The sequence below is a fragment of the Ostrinia furnacalis genome, unplaced genomic scaffold, assembly GCF_004193835.3.
Source record: "Ostrinia furnacalis isolate ACB-3 unplaced genomic scaffold, ASM419383v2 OfSCF1042, whole genome shotgun sequence".
Taxonomy (NCBI): Eukaryota; Metazoa; Arthropoda; class Insecta; order Lepidoptera; family Crambidae; genus Ostrinia; species Ostrinia furnacalis.
The window spans coordinates 728,376-749,056 of NW_021131281.1; the positions used below are offsets into that span (position 1 = coordinate 728,376).

Sequence of the window (20,681 nt, forward strand, 5' to 3'; positions counted from 1 at the left end):
AATCACAATAATATTTATTCTTACTATAAATACTGTCAAAGTCCTCAATAAATTACTAAATTAAATCAATTCGTAATTTATGTTATGTTCATTATTTATTCGAATGCACTGTTCCGATTTTATCGATACATCATTGTGACGAAATCGATTAACTGTTTTGGCGAATGGCGTTTGCCATCAACTTTACCAACTTTACAGTTACTTATTCATATAAATAACGTCATTTTTATTTTTGACATATAAATTGATGTCATAATATGTAAAAATGCAGATGTTCAATTGCTGCTCAACAAAGTAAAACAAAGGTGTATAAACTAACACGATATCGATAAAATCACTCGTTTGGAATATTCAAGAAAAATGTAGTGGACATGCCTATTATACTACGCAACAAAAAAAGGCTGAACTAAATGGTTGCTACTCTGTGGATCTATGGATCTTTCTCTTTTTAGTCAACGAACGCTCTCGCTCGTCGCAAAATTGTGGTTTTGAGTGGAATACAGTTTTTGAATTGCCATTTATGTTTTTTCAAATTTGTGTCTACACATGTGCGTTGTAAATGTTTTCAAGCACGATCGCCACAATGGACTGTAATATATTAACCGTTATGGTGGGAACGCGAGCAAGATCGCAAGCGCTCACTGCCCTCCGACTGCGATGACCATAGGCGATAGCGGGAACCATGATCGCCAATTTACCGCTTCTCTTCGCCAACGGCAACCCCACGGCGCTGACGGACTTCACCGCCGAGGAGCTGGAGAAGTTCATCACCTTCATGGTGACTTGTTCCTGGGGTCACGACACCGCCAAAGACATTCGCCAGCCCCCGTGGTGGCCCGACGACGTGCAGTTCTCGCACCCGTTCGTGCGGCCGGCGGCGGTGCCCCGGGACTGGGTGGCGCGGCTGAAGGTCCTGGTCAAGCGGTGCTACGACTTCCACAAGAGCCCCTTCCTCCTGGTGTTCTCCGCGCAGCTGGCGCGCTACCCCCGCAAGCGGCTCAGGTACGTCGACAACCGCGACCACACCACGTCTCTCTACTACAGGCCCAGCGGCAAACTCCTCGTCACGTTCAGAAACGAAAACATTCACTATGACCGAGCACCGATCGCGATCGTGGAGTCTTCGCCGGAGCCGCCCGATATCTATTTGTGTGACAGCTGTGACAGTCATTTTGACAATCTTGACCTGTTGAGAGCGCACGAGAGGCTGTGCAGTAACGAAGAGGAATCCTGCGGTGGTGGTCTGGCAGATTTCATTGCAGCGTTAAAATTGCAACCGGTCGGAGAGAAAGCACAGTCTTCGTCCAGCAGGGCAGCCGCTAATGATGCCAAGCCGAGAAACATCAGAAGCGCTGCAAACATAGACAGAGGTCCTCCATATCCGTTTTCATCGCTTGCCTATTTGAAAAACGTCAAATCAAACATACAGCGAGACACGACTTATTCTCGAGAGAGAATCGAAAGGTACTGTTGTACTCCGTTATCAATTAGTAAATTCGTAGCTAGCAAAAGTAAAAATCAACAATTTCCAATCAGATACAGACGGCCCATAGACTACTGGCACAGAAAGCACACATTCACGGATCAGAGAAAGAAGAAAATATTAGATTTAAACGGACAACTGCTGCTGCTGAAATGCAGGCCGGTCACGGTGGACGTGGAGAGGATGTCTCTGAAAAGAATAAACGAGCACATCGAGGAGACGAGGAAGGAGGCCGAGAGGCAGCAGCTGGAGGACAAGGACATAATATTCGTGGACTGCGAGCAGCCCGTGTTCGGAGAGGCGAGAGGCCGCGACCCGTTGAAGCGAGTTGAGGCGGAGTGCGAGGTGATCGACCTGTGCTCGGACGACGAGAGCCCGGTGAATGAAAACTGCGACCCGCGCGCGGGCGTGGCTTGCGTGATGCGCGGCGGTGCGGTGTTGCGGCGCACGGCGGCGACGCCGCTGCTGCTGCCGGCCGAGCCGTGCGGCGCGCGCCAGCGCCCGCTGCCCGCCGCCGTGCTGCAGCCGCATCCCGTCATCCTCATCGCGCACACCCTCAACAACCTAAAGACTATATCGCTCGAATGATGTGCGTGCCGTTCGATCGCGTTAGGTTTAATTCTAATTTATTGCTGATTAAACAATTTATTGTTCAGTGTAATGTTTCATTTCAAACTCTTGTGTATGACTCTGGTGATCACGAGCAAAAAACGAACTGATTTGTGTACTTTTAACATCTTCCTGCTAAATGCTATGTCTGTTGCCGTCTGTACCCCAGTTTTCATTCGCGTCAGTAAATTATCATTTTGAAATAGACTGCTGTCATAAACTGCCTTATAAAACTCTTTCTGTCTTATACTGCCTCTAAAATCCTATTGTTAATTGTGAATTGTACATTCAAGCTGAAGTGATAATTTACTAACTGAAATTAAAACTGACGTAATAATAATATGTATAATTTTGTATTATTTTGTTTCGTACGTCTTCCCAGCTATGCGTTGAGTCGACGACAAAATGGCGCCCAAGTATAACAAAATGGCTGACTGTAAGGTAACCTGATACTCGGTCTGCTGTGATATTTCCGTAATATTAAGCCATTCAGCATGTAAAATAGTTTATAAGTAGCATAATTTTATGTTTTTATAATTAGTTTTAGTTGCCAATTTGACTAAATATTTAATTCTGTTCATGTCTATTCAGACATTTATTGTACATTTTATATTCATTCATACAACACTGACACTAAATTAAAAAGTTCTATTTATTTAATTGTTTTTTACAGCACCTTTTCACCTAATAGTCTATTTAATTTTATTTCATGAGCAAAATAACGTAGAAAATTGTCATCAGTACCTCTAGTAGGAAAAACTTTCGAGTTCGTTTCGTTGCGTATTCAAAGTGTCATCGAAAAATTTTGTATGAAAAATTAAACAGCGCCCCCTAGGGCGGCTATAATATAGGGGGCGCTGTTTAATTTTTCATACAAAATTTTTCGATGACACTTTGAATACGCAACGAAACGAACTCGAAAGTTTTTCCTACTAGAGGTACAGAACACGCGTATCTGCTTGTGATTGCTGTGTGCGTGCAGTGTGGTGGAGCAGCATTATCGAAGTGTTTTTTCATTCGTTGACGTCATAAAGGGATGCTTGTGACCAGGTGCGCGCGCCACAGCGTTCGTTTCCGAAGGATTTTTCAGATGTTGGAGTTTTTATAAGTAGGTACTTTATGTTTCGAGTGGTAGACGCACCAAAATTGTTTTCTTGATTGCTGTGGTTATTCACGGTCCTAAAACTCATTTGACTTTGTCGCGTTCTATTTTTATTCTTTTATATTATAATCGTACGCAGGAAAAGGGGTCTGGTTCTTGTGCTTGATTAAAGTACGAAGAACTGATATTCTGTTCTAGCTACCTAATCGATGATAGAACTTCATTATGAACTTGGTTTACAAACGTTATCGATTCACGTGTACAGTTGGGCTGAGTATGATGATTCATTTTAACTCAGCACCGGAACTAGAGTTGACGTGTTCTGTGCTCGGCGTTTGTTTTTTTGACGTCTTTTGTGAGCTTTGTATTCTGTAAAGTTTGTTCTTCACTTCTTTCATAATGCCTTTAATATTATGAATATTATTGTTAGCTTATTATTCTTTTCGTTTTCGTCTTATTTCACCCAATCGGCCATTTATTTTGTCTTCTTTGAATTTTCCAAAATATTCATCTTACTTCTTTCTTAATGCCTTTGATATTATGAATATAAATGTTAGCTTATTCTCCTTTTCGTCTTATTTCACCTAATCGGCCATTTATTTTGACTTTGAATTTTCCAAAATGTTCATTGATTTTATCATGAGTTTAGTTTTGTAATTTTGGAGCATCGGACTCATCTCCAATTGGCTAATACTCGGATCGTAACTTTCTGTAAAATTGTCACTAGTCTCGTACGATGTTATCTATTTGAGTAGCATTTGAGCAATGCTCTATCTCATTATGAAATGTTCTTCTTTATCATTATGAAATTATACTATCAGACAGCAGACTGTATTTAATCAGCAGCATATACGCATGGACCTAGGATAGGTCCATGCTTAAACGTAGACAAGACTGAATTTGGTAATTGAGAAATGCAAAATGAGCGCACGAGGTCGAGTAGGAAGAATTATTTCCATTTCTGAGACACCTTTTGCGCGATTACGTTACTACTGGTGGAGGGAGATACTGCATCCAAATTCCAAATGCCAATCAGACACAGGGTGGTGGAACTCTGACATGGGTTATAATGTTGTCTTCATGTGCTTTCCTAGTAAAGCGAGGCGCACTCGCCAAGGATTTGCTTATCGGCAACAAAGGATTCCTAGCAGCTTAGATAAGAATAATTTTGTCTTGTTTTTTCAATACTTAGATGATTCTTTGCACTTGCGGGACACGGTTATGTAATCTACGTCAGCGAAAATGACCCTATTTTTATTTTTTCATTTACTCTATAGATTTATTTGCTTGCTTGGATTATTTGAATATTATGATAATATTGTTGATTTTACTTTCTGGGTGTATCATTATATTAATTCTACAAAATGTTATGAATACGTCTGTGGAGCGACTAGATACCGACCTAAATAATTTTCCTGTTATGCTCTCAAGTTCGGAATGTATAATGTTAGTCTTGTCCTTGCGAAACTCATTCTGGATTGAAGATTAACAACCATGCTGTTGATATCCATTGTTTCAGGATAGTTCGTCAAAGAAGCACTGCCCTTATTACTACCACTGATGTCTCGATGGTTTATTATATTCTCTCTCAGGTAGATATATTTATGTCTACCATCCAACACGTGTTTTGTAACTTGGAGGTTTTAATAAAAAAGACATTAATTTTAATAATTTAATAGGAAAACATACATTTCAGCAAAATATATGTTGTATGGAATTATATTTCCTCATTACTGATTCTGTGGTGTGAATTTAGCGGTCGGCGGCTCTCCTCGTCAGATCCATAAATAACTTCTTCATCCGAGTCGTTGATCATAGAGAACGCAGGGTTGTCTTTGGTTATGGCCGTTTCTGTGAAAAAAACAAAAATTGAATTAAAATATGAATATATTTGTAGATAGGATTTGGAACTGATGGCATATTCCCTTTTCCTGCTAGTTCAAATACCAAGCTTGTTCGAAAATCGAACACATCAGATTATTCCACAGACCATAAACGAAGAAGGCGTGGCTTATCGTAGTTTATGGTTTGCGGTTTGAGTTCGTGTTAGGACGTGCAATATCCATTACTATCGACATTTCATTTCCAGAAATGTGGCGTCTACTGGATGGTGGTTCTATATGGAGCTTTAACCATACCGTCCGAATCTTACCATGTATAGAGCCTCCCCCAGGCGAGAACAGATAGGCGAGTATATACATCTTGAAGTTGAAGAGTCCGTAGAGCGCCATGAAGGGCGCGGAAGTATCGTAGTGGACGCGCGGCTGGGACGCCCAGTGGTCCTGCAAAGCTGCTGGGCCCCAGCCCTGGGCAGCCAGAATTGCTGTTAGCAGTGTGACTGTGCCCACCACTATTGAGAGGCAGCGGAGTCTTATATCTGCAAGAAGCATTTAGAGGTCAGATGATATTAGCCATCAATAGCGTCACCTTTTTGCATCTGAGGAAAAAGTATTTCGTTTAGATAATATTGACTTGTAGTCCAGTCAATAAAGCATTATAGATGGAAAACTGTAGAACACAATTTCTGACTTCAGGACTTTATTTAGACTAGTTAGGAGGTGAACATAGCAAAAGTCCCCGCCCTTAGCCCTTGAGCCTGCTGGGAGAGGGGGGTTTAAAGGTGCCACTTTTCGGTTTTTCGCTTAATCCTCGGAAACTATGCGTCCTAGTGACATGACTACTTTGAACCAAAAAAATCATATTCAATTTGCTACAGATGAGATTGACAAGTTTTTCTATAAATTGTATAGTTTTCGCGGCATCTGCTCTAGAAGGTCTGTAATATTGGAAATTTTATTTTTGTCTTACATGTTCCTATCAGGAGAAAATCGACTAAATCAACATTGAGCAATCATTCTAGACATGCGGGAGCATGTTAAGCCTAGTTCCAGCGAGGGGACTGCACCGTGCGTATATTTAGACGAATCACTTTGAGCCACTTTTGAGTCCTCATCACTCAAAAACTACTGTGCATTAACACTTCAAATTTGGCTCATGTGTGGAGACTTACAAGATATACATCAGTTTCAAATTTCATAAATCTGCCTCAAACGGTTCTTTAGATATTGACGTCCAAAAATCTACATGTCTGACCTATAGACCAAATTCTAACCACTTCCAGATAGGGTTTCTGCTCGAGCTTTCTCGAACTCGAGAAAACTCGAGAAATTTGGCTTCATTCGAGACGAGAAAAAAATTACCGGAGCTCGAGAATTCTCGAGTTTCGATTTTGAAGCTTTAATATTCTTGAAAGCCGATTTTCTTAGACAAAAGTAAGTTTTTTATTATTTAATAGGTCAACGTTGCTTTTAGACTGGCCTATTCTTTCCTTTTTTAACTGATTTGATTTGCAAGTCATGATCTCAATCGAAACTAAGTACCTAATAATGTTCACCAACGAGTATGCTATATTTATTATGTATGTTTAATCTGACTGAAAAATTTGTTAACTAGACAGTTACCTTACCTAACAGACGTTAGGTTAGGTACTCCTGCCTCCTCGTAAAGTTAATTCAAGTCGTTATATGTAAGAAATTTAAAAATTTATTAAAAAGTTCTTTTTGTTCATAAAAAAACTATTTATTTATTTATTTAAGGACAGCTAACAAGACATACACCATTAACTGGAAAAAACATTGAAAACAATACGTGTTTATAGTGTAGCCTTAATTAAAAGCTGCCACGACATGTGCATAGATTGCGTGGAAGCGTGGTATCGACTAGTCTAAAAAAAATTGAATATTTATTTATTTATTTATCGTAATTTTGCTATTTGGACTTGTGTTCTTTAGAAAACAAGTGATTCAATTGTAGCTCCAGATTTTTATTGTTATTTATCCTTAAAGTGCCCGCGACTTTATGACTTTTGTTATGATTATTGGTAAATATTAATTATGAAAGAAGATTTTATTTTTCGTTTATTTCCTTACCAAAATAAGTGGTACTAAATTCTAATATTGATTGTTGTGCATAAAAGTAGGTATATTAGATTAAAAAAACCTGTGTTTTTATTAAATTTCAACCGATTTCAGCAGTTTTCATTAAAAGACTCGAGACCCGAGAAAACTCGAGACTTTGGCCTCGAGAATTCTCGAAACTCGAGAAAAAAAATAGGTCGAGAAATCAGAAACCCTACTTCCAGATGACCTCGAAGGTTCAAATTTGGCATCCAGAAAGGTAGTTATGTAAATACAAAGGAACAAATAAAAAACCAGTAAATTTTAACATTTCACATGTGATAGATAGATAGTAGTGCTCTAAATATCGATTTTTGAACGTCAATACCTAAATAACCGTTTGAGGTATATTTATGAAATTTGAAGCTGATGTACATCTTGCAAGTCTCAATACATGAGCCAAATTTGAAGTGTTAATGCACAGTAGTTTTTGAATGATGAGGAGTCAAAAGTGGCTCTAATTGGTTCGTCTAAATATACGCACGGTGCAGTCCCCTCCATGGAACTAAGCTTAACATGCTCCCGCATGTCTATAGTGTTTGCTCAATGTTGATTTAGTCGATTTTCTCCTGAAAGGAACATGTAAGACAACAATAAAATTTCCAATTTTACAGACCTTCTAGAGCAGATGCCGCAAAAACTCCCTCCATGGAACTAAGCTTAACATGCTCCCGCATGTCTATAGTATTTGCTCAATGTTGATTTAGTCGATTTTCTCCTGAAAGGAACATGTAAGACAACAATAAAATTTCCAATTTTACAGACCTTCTAGAGCAGATGCCGCAAAAACTATACAAGATATAGAAAAACTTGACTGTCTCACCTGTAGCAAATTAAATAAGCTTTTTTTGGTTCATAGTAGTCATGTCACTAGGACGCATAGTTTCCGAGGATTAAGCGAAAAACCGAAAAGTGGTACCTTTAAACCCCCCTCTCCCCGCCGGCACAAGGGCTAAGGGCGGGGACTTTTGCTATGTTCACCACCTAACTAGGCTAAATAAAGTCCCGAGGTCAGAAATTGTGTTCCACGGATTTCTCTCTACACCGTCGTTAAGGCATTCATTGACTGGACTATTGGTGAATGAGACTGCTCCATGTGATAGCATATGAACCAAACCAATGCAGTCCACGTCTGATTGTTTTTGATACGCTTAAATTGAGCTAATAAATCTAATTTTCATGTAGTTGGATTTTAGTTACTGAGATGCTATCTGACAAAAATACACTGATTGCCTAGATGAGCAAAACTGCAAACCTCATTGCCATTTATTTCGTAAGTAGGTCGGGGTCAGGTTACATTGTAATGTAGGTTTGCAAAATAGGGGAAAAATTGCAATATGCTGTTGTCTATTTAACTACCTAGTGACCGCACAACGGACTGGTAGCAAGCAACTAAAGCTATAGTCTGCGTCTGCGATCTCTTGAGAATAGGGTATTTGCCACCACCAATCATGGATACTTTTAAAAACTGTCAAAACGAGACTCCTATCGATTTTGTATGGCAATACTAGCCAGTGACGTCACTATTTTGTCAGCTCAAACTACTTTTTCAATCACAATGCAACCAAAAATATTAATTTACAGGTAATTTTAAATTAATTAAGTTTTTAAGACGAGAATGAAGTTGTGGGGAGTGGTGGTGACAAATACCCAATTGCTTACATTTTATATGACTCCATAGTTCAAAGACTATTAATAGTTTTAGTCTCTAAAGTGACATCAAACGAGTAAATGGCTTCCACTAATAAACACATAAATTGGTTTATCAATTAAGACAACACAACTTTGTGCGTCAAGATAACGGCTTAGCAATACGACTCACCAAAGAAAGGCATATTTCTCAGGTCACTATACGCCTTTACGATCAGGACGAGTAAGTATAGGAAGTATAACGTGACAGCACTGAAGAACATTATTTTCACAACCTGAAAGGGATGGAACATTTGAACACCTTGCCGCGATAATATGGCGGATTTCTGGAGAACTAAAAACATTAGCAAAAGATGATTTATTGGTAAATGTCCTAGTGCCATGCTGCCCTTATTATCACGGCTAGGCTGATTACAAGGATAACACAATTTTAAAGATGGAAAAATATCATGTCTATTGCGCGATGTAAATGCGTACAGAGCCATCTATGAAGAATATTTTGAATTACCCTTAGCAATATTTTTAATACTTTCAAGTTATTTTAAAATTAATTGCTGACATCTTTCGTTGAGATTCGATGAAAACTAAGATTTATGATAGTTAATTGGGATAATTTAGTGCTATCAGAATACTTACAGGGTAATTTGGATTCATCATATAATTGAACGTGGGGTCATAGAAGGCGTAATACTTCTGCCAGACCGTGACCACCATCGCCGGCGTCCATACCAACGCCACGATTATTACCTTGAATAGGTAAAATGATAGGAAACTCCTTTCGTTCTGAAAAGATAATCAACACTATTATAAAGATACCTAGATAGGTATCTACTACGCGTTCATTGAGCTGTCGAAACAAAATATTAGTTGGGCTTATCAGATACTCCCAATGTATAATGTTTATTTAACATTCAATTTTGTATGGTCCTTCGAGCCAGATATTACAAAGATGATTTAATATAAGCTAATAAGAACTCAAAATAATATTAAAAACTGAATCATCCTAGAATTTTGTCTTGATATTCCTTTACTCATAAGCCAACGAAAGCTCCACCCACTTTGGTTTAATGTTTGGTCTATGATAAAACTGGTCAGTCAACTGTAATCGTTAAGTTACCTGTCTCAAGCCGTGGTACTGCGCAAGCCACGACAGCATGACGCAAGCTAGGAAAGCCGTCTGGAATACTGTGTCCATTAGTGGGGCGAAACAACTTCCCGACACTAGCCGTAGGGGGAATATCGGATCTGAAAATAATGTGAAAAATCCTTCGCGTATTTAATTTGGGACACTGTTCTACTCAGTTATGCAGTTCTCCGTAACCGGTGAAGGTTGCATTGCATTACTGCGGTAAGTTTTATGGATTTATTCCCGTTGTCCCCCCCAGTGGAGACGGCCGGAGGAGTGGCGACAATAGGAATAATAAACCGTTTTATGTTGCCGGCAATAAAATTAAGCAAATGTTCTAAGTTCATACCCGACGTAGGACAGAAAATTCTTACCATTGTAGAGTAACAGCAGCGGCAATAGTATGGACAACCACTTCTGCTCGATCGCCCAATCGTGGGTCGAATATTTTCTAAGCGTATGCGCAAACCAACACTGCAACAAGATGAAATCTTACTATGACGTCATCAATCAATAAGAAAATGAGACGTAATTAGTACCTAAGCATATTTCTAAAATAGGCAAGTATACTTACAGCTATAGTAAATGTTGTCAGTAGAAAAATAAATCTGAACCACGTCTCCATTTGCGTAAATGCTGGGTTGTAGGTTTTGAACTGCAAAAAATATATCCTCTGTTATTTCTGTATGAAGTCATTATTGTTTATCAGCCTTTACTATAGTTTTAAATTCAACATCGTGCATGCATACAGAACGAATAACGAAAACTGTTTACATTATTGGAAAACAAAAAATGCAGCTACATATTTGTATAGTTTAGTATTCATTAAGTAAGATTTAACCATAAAATGCCCGCGTTCATTCAACGCTCAGGCGGAATCATGAATGCTAATGGTTGAACACCCACTCGACGCGACGACTCCGGTTGCATTCTAAAATGCATGCAACCATTGTTTACAGTATCGAGTTACGAGTGCGACGCCATGTTTAAAAAGTAATATCGATCATGGATATCCATTGAGAAATGTTCCTGAACCATTTAGAGTACAATTAATTTGATATATGGAGTAGAGGTATGCTTCTCTGATTATTATTTTGTTACATAGGTAGAGCTTTTATATTTTCAATGAATGTACGTTGAGTAAGCAGGCAATAACCATTTAAATATAGGGACACACCTACATGCAGGCGTGTCACCATGCGTCATTGAGTTTCATAATAAAATTAGCTTCAAAACAGTTCTGTGAGTTTCTGAACAACAAAAATTATAATACAGCTAGGAACAAAATTTTCAGCTCGTCTAAGCATTGTGGCTGTTGTCCGTCTTATCAGAGTTGATTAGACATTCAAAATCGTTTCCCCAAAAAAGGGCAACAAGTATGCTGAAAACTGGATTTTAAGTGTACAGCAATAAAGTCCAATTCTCTCACATAGATAGAACTCGATCTTCGTTATGTAGTACCGCTTGTGGAACTTGCGGAGGCCCTAAAAGTTGGACAACCGATGTGCTGGAAACTGGACTTTAATGGCATTGCATTAAAGTCCAATTCTCTCACGTAGAATACGATTTCCCTTGGAACTCGCGGAGACCTCCAAGAAGTTGGACAGTGGAAACTGGCTTTTAATTGTACTGCATTAACGTCTAATCATTCAACCCAACTAATATTATAAATGCGAAAGTAACTCTGTCTGTCTGTCTGTCTGTTACGCTTTCCCGCTTAAACCTCGCAACCACCGATTTTGATGAAATTTGGCATAGAGATAGTTTGAGTCCCGGGAAAGAACATAGGATAGTTTTTATCCCGGTTTTTGAAACAGGGACGCGCGCGATAAAGTTTTTCTGTGACAGACAAAATTCCACGCGGGCGAAGCCGCGGGCGGAAAGCTAGTGTAGAATATGATCTTCCTGATACCGTTTGTGGAACTCCTTGATGCCGTGCCGGTGGAAGCTGGAATCTAATTGTATTGCATTAAGGTCCAATTCCTGATGTAGTATCACTCATGGACCTCGTCTCGCCTCGACCAATTTGCTGAAAACTGGCTTTTAATTGCACGGCTTTTAAGTCTAAACTCACGTAGAACACGATTTCATTGTACCTTGCGGCAATCAATGTGCTGATGCTGAAAACTGGCTTTTATTTCCATACCATTAAAGTCTAAACTCACGTAGAACACGATCTCCCTGATGTAGTACCGCTTGTGGAATTCCTTGAGGCCGTGCAGGCGGATGCCGAGCATATAGTGCGTGCGGAAGCACTTGAAAACTGGATCCTAATTGTATAGCATTAAGGTCCAATCCACTCACGTAGAACACGGTCTCCTTGCAGCTTACGGCAACCTACGTGCTGATGCTGAAAACTGGCTTTTATTTCCATATCATTAAAGTCTAAACTCACGTAAAACACGAACTCCTTGCAGCTTACGACAACCTACGTGCTGATGCTGAAAACTGGCTTTTATTTCCATATCATTAAAGTCTAAACTCACGTAGAACACGATCTCCCTGATGTAGTATCGCTTGTGGAATTCCTTGAGGCCGTGCAGAAGGTTGCCGAGTACATAGTGCGCGCGGAAGCACTTGAAAACTGGATCCTAATTGTATAGCATTAAGGTCCAATCCACTCACGTAGAACAAAGTCTTCCTGCAGCTTACGGCAACCTACGTGCTGATGCTGAAAACTGGCTTCTATTTCCATATCATTAAAGTCTAAACTCACTTAGAACACGATCTCCCTGATGTAGTACCGCTTGTGGAACTCCTTGAGGCCGTGCAGGCGGATGCCGAGCACATAGTGCGTGCGGAAGCACTTGAAAACTGGCTCTTAATTGTACGGCATTAAAGTCTGAACTCACGTAGAATACGATCTCCTTGCAGCTTGCGGGGACCAATGTGCTGATGCTGAAAACTGGCTTTTATTTCCATATCATTAAAGTCTAAACTCACGTAGAACACGATCTCCCTGATGTAGTATCGCTTGTGGAACTCCTTGAGGCCGTGCAGGCGGATGCCGAGCACATAGTGCGTGCGGAGGCACCTGGAAACTGGCTCTTAATTGTATAGCATTAAGGTCCAATCCACTCACGTAGAACACGCTCTCCTTGCAGCTTACGGCAACCTACGTGCTGATGCTGAAAACTGGCTTTTATTTCCATATCGTTAAAGTCTACACTCAAGTACACGAACTCCTTGCAGCTTGCGGCAACCAATTTGCTGATGTTGAAAACTGGCTTTTATTTCCATATCATTAAAGTCTAAACTCACGTAGAACACGATCTCCCTGATGTAGTATCGCTTGTGGAACTCCTTGAGGCCGTGCAGACGGATGCCGAGCACATAGTGCGTGCGGAAGCACTTGAAAACTGGATCCTAATTGTACGGCATTAAAGTCTAAACACACGTAGAACAGGATCTCCTTGTACCTTGCGGCAACCAATTTGCTGATGCTGAAAACTGGCTTTTATTACCATATCATTAAAGTCTAAACTCACGTAGAATACGATCTCCCTGATGTAGTATCGCTTGTGGAATTCCTTGAGGCCGTGCAGGATGCCGAGCACATAGTGCGTGCGGAAGCACTTGAAAACTGGATCCTAATTGTATAGCATTAAGGTCCAATCCACTCACGTAGAACAAGCTCTCCCTGCAGCTTGCGGGAATCAACGTGCTGATGCTGAAAACTGGCTTCTATTTCCATATCATTAAAGTCTAAACTCACGTAGAACACGATCTCCCTGATGAAGTATCGCTTGTGGAATTCCTTGAGACCGTGCAGGCGGATGCCGAGCATATAGTGCGTGCGAAAGCACTTGAAAACTGGCTCTTAATTGTACGGAATTAAAGTCTAAACTCACGTACACGAACTCCTTGCAGCTTACGGCAACCTACGTGCTGATGCTGAAAACTGGCTTTTATTTCCATATCATTAAAGTCTAAACTCACGTAGAACACGATCTCCCTGATGTAGTATCGCTTGTGGAATTCCTTGAGGCCGTGCAGACGGATGCCGAGCACATAGTGCGTGCGGAAGCACTTGAAAACTGGATCCTAATTGTATAGCATTAAGGTCCAATCCATTCACGTAGAACACGGTCTCCTTGCAGCTTGCGGGAACCAACGAGCTGATGCTGAAAACTGGCTTTTATTTCCATATTATTAAAGTCTAAACTCACGTAGAATACGATCTCCCTGATGTAGTATCGCTTGTGGAATTCCTTGAGGCCGTGCAGGCGGATGCCGAGCATATAGTGCGTGCGAAAGCACTTGAAAACTGGATCCTAATTGTATAGCATTAAGGTCCAATCCACTCACGTAGAACACGCTCTCCTTGCAGCTTACGGCAACCTACGTGCTGATGCTGAAAACTTGTCTTTATTTCCATGTCATTAAAGTCTAAACTCACGTACACGAACTCCTTGCAGCTTACGACAACCTACGTGCTGATGCTGAAAACTGGCTTTTATTTCCATATCATTAAAGTCTAAACTCACGTAGAACACGATCTCCCTGATGTAGTATCGCTTGTGGAATTCCTTGAGGCCGTGCAGAAGGTTGCCGAGTACATAGTGCGCGCGGAAGCACTTGAAAACTGGATCCTAATTGTATAGCATTAAGGTCCAATCCACTCACGTAGAACACGGTCTCCTTGCAGCTTACGGCAACCTACGTGCTGATGCTGAAAACTGGCTTTTATTTCCATACCATTAAAGTCTAAACTCACGTACACGAACTCCTTGCACCTTGCGGCAACCAATGTGCTGATGCCGAAAACTGGCTTTTATTTCCTTATCATTAAAGTCTAAACTCACGTAGAATACGATCTCCCTGATGAAGTATCGCTTGTGGAATTCCTTGAGGCCGTGCAGGCGGATGCTGAGTACATAGTGCGTATACTCCAACGAGCCGATGTGGAGAGCCATCACTTCCTCGCACACTTGCTTCTTGCATTTGAGGTGTTGGGTCCTGGGGAGATAAGGGAGTGTGAGCTTTATTGGCTGGAGATAAAGTTACAAAAGTTAAAACCTGCTTATGGATGTTTCTGTGTAATATTGTTTGAGGCTCATTGAAAACCAAGGTTTTAAGGAGATAACCTCCACGCACGCCTGCTTCTTCACTTTAGGTGCTGGCGTAGTAAAGGAGTTTGAACTGCCTTATCGGCTGGAGTTAAACACGGAAATACTAAGTATCAACCTGCCAGTTAAAGTGTTCCTTCTTGCACTAGGTACAGGTGCTGGATCCTCTAGGATACAAATGGTCTAAGCTCCAACTTTTTGCATTTCAGATGCTTAGAGATAGAGTAGCAAGATTGCTTGCTAGTCTACCTCTAAGCGGATTATGGGACATCTGGCCCATGCAGAAACTGGGCTTCGGGCTAAATGTCTACTTTTTAAAACGAGCATGGGTAGATTCGCCCGAACCAGTTTGGAAGATCGGGCAGGATGTCTGCTAGGCTAGTACTGGGTTGAGTAGTGTAAGATAATTCGATGAGCCTTATTGGCTGGATATAATTTTCACCGAGCACATTCTTCAACTCGGACGATGTCGCTATGGTTATCTTACTTACTGGAGTCGCACTGGTTAGGGCTGGAAAAACTTAAAGGTACTTACCTATTTGTAGCTTCACTCTCTGGAATAAGATTGATGGTTGTATGATCGCTTAGCACTCCATCTATTGATATACTGATTTGGAAGCTCTTATCAAATATTTCCTCTGAAACAAGAAATAAATCGTCATTATGACGTAATGCAAGTGGGCTGAAAATTCAGGAATACTTACTGGTTATTGCATATCAAAATTTTTGTAAGAACATGTTTTGGTTGGAAAATCACATCTAAATTACTTAAGAGTTACAAACAACGACATTGAATAACGGTACCTATTCGATATATCGTTGGTTACAAAACAAAAATGTCGCGAAAAAGTGCAATAGATAATGTAGGTACATAATAGGTAGTAACGTATAGCCCGACCGAGCTAACTGCGCACCTCGCTGGAATGCGACCTCCCACTTACCCGCACCCTCCCCGCGTTCGCCCCGTCCGTACCAGAGCCACAGAATAAGTAATAGTACAGGTACAGAAGGATTACTCCGCAAGACGATTTAAATAAATGCGAGTCTTGCTACGACGCGATACAGTGGAATTCAGCTCGCACAGCACTACGTACCTACAATTTTATTCACCTACAAGTTTTGTCTCTTTCTATCACGTGCCTCTGAACTCTTCTTACGCTGTTAGGGTTGCTGTCTAGTGAAAAAATAATTAATCTTCTTATATGTAATGAATGAGGTATGTACAGTCGTGGTCAACTAATTAGGGACGTTATATGACTAAAACACAAGACCGTCTCTCCAGTCCCAAAAAAAAATCTTCACGAGGCTTTGTAGCTTGTGCCTATTAATAACAAGTAATTTGGCTAGTATTCTAAATATTTAAAGGCCAGAAAAGAAACTAGCTAGTTGCGATCAATATTTTTAAAATAAATAAATCATTGCCACCTACACATTTATTGACCTAGGGATGGACAACTAATTAGGGACACGTAACACTTTCACTGTAAATGTAAATAAATTGGAAATTATTTAAGTGTTTATTACATAAAAAGTTTTCATTAATAAATATAGAATACAAAACAAAATCATCAAACGTATTTTTATAACCAATATGGTTGGTTTTGTTGGTTATAACCATTTGACATGGGCGCGGCATGGATGCAATTAAAATCATTACAGGTTTCTAAAGAAATATTATTCCAAATACCATTAAATGCCACGAAATGCTGATTTTTAGTGCCAGTACGTTGAGCTGCAACTTTTTCCTTCGTTTCATACCATAAGCTCTATAGGGCTTAAGTCTGAGTTGTTTTCGGGCCAATCTAGTACCGTCACTGACTGTTGCGCTAGGAATTATTAAACAGAGTACGCGGTATGTTTTGGGTCGTTATCGTGTTGAAATGTTCATGAGACTGGTAAGACTTCTTCAGCATACGATAGCATCGTTTTCTCCAATATTTATTTGTATTGGAATTGCTCAAGTTTAACTTCAGTTCTTTTTATAGGTTACACTCTATGTCCAGAAAAACAGTCCCAGATTTTTATTTTGCCGCCTGTATGTTTCACCTGCTTCTTCGTTTACTTTGGTATCATTTCGGACTTTACAGGTCGTCGCACGTATTGTCTGTCATCGGATGAAATAAGATTTATCTTGATTTCATCAGAAAACAGCACATTTATCCATTGAGCAAAAGCCTAATGTCCATACTTTCTTGCAAACGCCAATCTTGCTTCTTTGTGTTCCATCTTCAGTAGTGGAACTTTTCGAGGAACTCTTCCTACAAGCTTTGCCTCCACCAGTCGCCTTCCGACGGTCCTCGCAGATACTCCAGCAGTCGGTTCTGGTCCAAAAATCTCGCTCTTGATCAGAACGAAACCCTTAAAGGGGTCTCTCTTTGCGAGAGTGACCATTCTGCGATCCATCTTGTGGGGTTGTTTTTATTGGCCTCTTCCTTCTAGGCATACTTTCTGTGGTTTCATGATTTTGAAATAAGCCACTGCATCGTAGATTCATGTTTTTGGAACATTTCAGATGATCTGCAATTTACCGGTATGGCCATCCACACTGATAAAGATTGATTATAACTTAGCGCATTGTTGCTTTTCTTTCAGCCCATTACCTTTAATAATTTGATGAGTTTTTAACTCGCAAGATAAGAATATCGCTTTTCAAATTGACGCCGAAATTACAAATGAACAGAATAAAAGTTATTACTTTTTATTTTTTTAATTTAGAAGGAAAAACTTAACCGTCCCTAATTAGGTGGCCAGACCGTCCGTACCATAATTACCGATTCATGTGATTTGATTAAGATTTTTTATTAAGTTAGTAAGTTTTTTTGTTGTTATTGTATTCTGTTAAATAGAGTACTTGATAGTCAATATGTTTACAAAGTAACAGCCAGTAATATTGAATGAAGCTCACAATAATAGGATATGAACACTTAGTATTGCTTAGTATTCTATCTGTCCCTAATTAGTTGACCACGACTGTATGTAGCATTCATGACTCATACGCATTCATTATAGAAAACCTTGGGAGAGGCCTTTGTCCAGCAGTGGACGTCATTTGGCTGAAACGAACGAACGCATTCTGAGCAGTAGTCATGGTAGGTTAGGTTCCTATACTATCCTAAGAATTATTGATTACCTACATGGATAACATACCTTTCAGCATCTCTGGGAAGCGAAAAAAAAGATAAATCCGGTAGATTTCTTTTCGAATTTAAACACCCGAACGCCGCACAATATTTCTTTGTCTTTATGTCCATTTTTAAATAATACTTCGATCATAGAATTAGGTACTACAACGCACGCCAGCGTCCTGACGGGCGCGCGCGTGACACTCGACTGATATAATACCCGCCGGCGGGGCGCTTCGCTGTAGGTAATTATCGGATGTACCGCGCGGAGTGAGCCAGGCCTGGCAGAGCATCGATGTACGTCATGGCCGCCAGGTGCGCAGTTAACTCGACCGGGTTGAAGTAAATAAATTAATCAAAGATTTAAAACATTACGTTACAAAGAGTTATCTCCACAATTCCAGGGCAAAAACATAACACAAGAGCCAGTTCGAAATACGTAAACAAAAAGTACTTGCCGTCATCATTATTGGTGAGTATCTCGGCGAGCAGCCACAGCTGTTGTACGCGGGTGCCCAGCGCTGGGCTGCGCAGCAGGAACGGGCCGCGGTAGATGTCGCTGGCGTTGGTCAGCAGCGACGACGCCGCGACCGACGTCGTCATGGTCGGGGACGGCCCTGGGAACAGTGGGACAGTGAGGAAACTAATCTAATCTATCGTTCGTTAGTTTCAGCCGAAAGACGTCCACTGCTGGACAAAGGCCTCCCCCAAGGATTTCCACAAAGACCGGTCCTGCGCCGCTTGCATCCAGGTACCTCCCGCGACCTTCACCAGATCGTCGGTCCACCTAGTGGGAGGCCTGCCCACGCTACGTCTTCCAGCTCGTGGTCGCCACTCAAGAACTTTCCTGCCCCAGCGGCCATCAGCTCTTCGAGCTATGTGCCCCGCCCACTGCCACTTTATTTAGCGATTCTGCGGGCTATGTCAGTCACTCTGGTTCTCCTACGGATCTCCTCATTTCTGATTCGATCACGCAGGGTAACTCCGAGCATAGCACGCTCCATCGCTCTTTGGGTGACCTTGAGCCTTCTTATGAGGCCCATAGTAATCTTCTATCGAGGACGAAGAATAGAGCCACGATAGGCGAAAGGTCGAACGCGGGTCGAATCCCACCGCCGCGCTCGACTATTGTGGTGAGCCCACTCGTAACAGATTTCGCTTACCTTTTCTATAAAACGTCATAAAATGTAGAGAACGAAGAGATTTAATTAGAGAGAACGTTTGTATTGCACAAATTACCTATAAGTCATCTTTTTTTTAAGTTCTCTACGTTCTACGTTTTATGACGTTTTTTGATTTAAGTACATACTAAGATTAGATTCACTGCTTATTTAAAACTTCTCCAAACGGTAGGACATTGGTAAGTACATATCAGTATGAAAAAATATAACGAAGTTTCATATGTTTCAGTAGATAAGCATTTGGTGCAACATAAGCTTTTTCACACTGCGATTTATCCGCAGATTTCTATAGATGCAATGAGGCGAGATCGCGTAATGTTTAAAATTAAGTAATTTATTTTGGCATTAAATCTCATATTTTCTTTAAAGATACCTAGCTAACTTTAGGGTTACATAATACTACTATTATGCAGCAATCACTCACTTCACTCAGTTCGATTCGCAGGAGACAAATGCACCGTGTTTATGTTTTCTGCTGAAGGTTGAATTATGAGCATTGACTTTACAATCGGAAACTGTTATTTGTCTGCTTACGTGAAGAAATTTAATATTTTCAAGTAAAAGAAAGTTTACTAGTATTGCGGTTGTGGTAGTCATTTACGCAGCAGCGTTAGTTTGCCTAGGCATTAAATAAAAAAGAAAATCTCACCTGCCAGTCCTATGAATACACCCAAACCGAAACAAGCAAAAAATGCTATAAAAACCATCACAAATTCCCCTTTGTGCATTGAATATATCCTCATTTGAACGGACCTGAAACAGAGCACAGGTAAACATAAAAAATAAAAAATTAACACCAGTAAAAAATAAAAGAGTTATTTTTTTACCTTTCACAGCGGTCATGGTGATATGCAGGCGCGATGTATTTATTGAATTCGCTAAACAAATCACTGAACTGCGACAGTGTATTGCGAATCTTGTAATTCCACCCGCCTGATGGCAAGTGGTAAGAGTATCCGACATTTGCTGAATCCATTTTTGTAACTTGATTTAAATAACGACACTACTACATAACAAAACGAAGTGTATACCAACTAGAAATGAACACACATAACGTATATGATTTTGTATAAAAACGTATTAGCAACAAAACAGTTTGCCCCACATGTAGGCTTGTTTACAAGCAGATTATTGATTTTACCGCGAAGTGGTTCGGCCAGTGCTGCCATGTTGCCTGCTGAGAGTTATGACGTGGCGTTTCAAATATGTTTCTTTTGTAATCTTTTATTTCTTTTTTATTCTTTTATTAAATTAAACACAGTAAAGTTCTTATTTCCTCGTAAACGGTCTATAATACATTTTCGCGCCAAATCAATTTAGTGACGGGCGGAGCGCTTCGTTGTCGCGAGTATCGATTTTTATATGACAGCTCAAAGAGCGGGA

At 40.4% G+C, this 20,681-nt stretch overlaps 2 protein-coding genes across 2 annotated transcripts; one reads left to right on the forward strand and one right to left on the reverse strand.

Moving 5' to 3' along the window:
• The first annotated feature begins 407 nt into the window (after window positions 1-407).
• Window positions 408-2,597, forward strand: ova (ovaries absent). Its single transcript, XM_028301987.1, has one exon. It carries the CDS (start codon window positions 683-685, stop codon window positions 2,069-2,071), a length of 1,389 nt encoding a protein of 462 aa, XP_028157788.1. The 5' UTR covers window positions 408-682; the 3' UTR covers window positions 2,072-2,597.
• A 2,255-nt stretch (window positions 2,598-4,852) lies between these two features.
• LOC114350980 (transmembrane protein 181) lies at window positions 4,853-20,274 on the reverse strand. The gene is made up of 12 exons (XM_028301990.1): window positions 20,126-20,274; window positions 19,948-20,051; window positions 18,576-18,734; window positions 15,531-15,633; window positions 14,732-14,885; window positions 10,501-10,581; window positions 10,301-10,400; window positions 9,918-10,045; window positions 9,437-9,583; window positions 8,973-9,075; window positions 5,347-5,571; window positions 4,853-5,045 (listed from the first exon to the last, which is right to left on the reverse strand). The coding sequence occupies exons 1-12, from the start codon at window positions 20,272-20,274 to the stop codon at window positions 4,912-4,914; spliced, it is 1,587 nt and encodes a 528-aa protein (XP_028157791.1). The 3' UTR covers window positions 4,853-4,911.
• Window positions 20,275-20,681: the final 407 nt, after the last annotated feature.

Coding starts and splice junctions, on each gene's coding strand:
- ova (XM_028301987.1), top strand. CDS start 683: ATGATCGCCAATTTACCGCTTCTCTTCGCCAACGGCAACCCCACGGCG.
- LOC114350980 (XM_028301990.1), bottom strand. CDS start 20,274: ATGGATTCAGCAAATGTCGGATACTCTTACCACTTGCCATCAGGCGGG. Junction 14,886..15,530: donor GAGAGTGAAGCTACAAATAG/GTAAGTACCTTT, acceptor TTATCTCCCCAG/GACCCAACACCTCAAATGCA. Junction 9,584..9,917: donor AGTACCACGGCTTGAGACAG/GTAACTTAACGA, acceptor TTATCTTTTCAG/AACGAAAGGAGTTTCCTATC.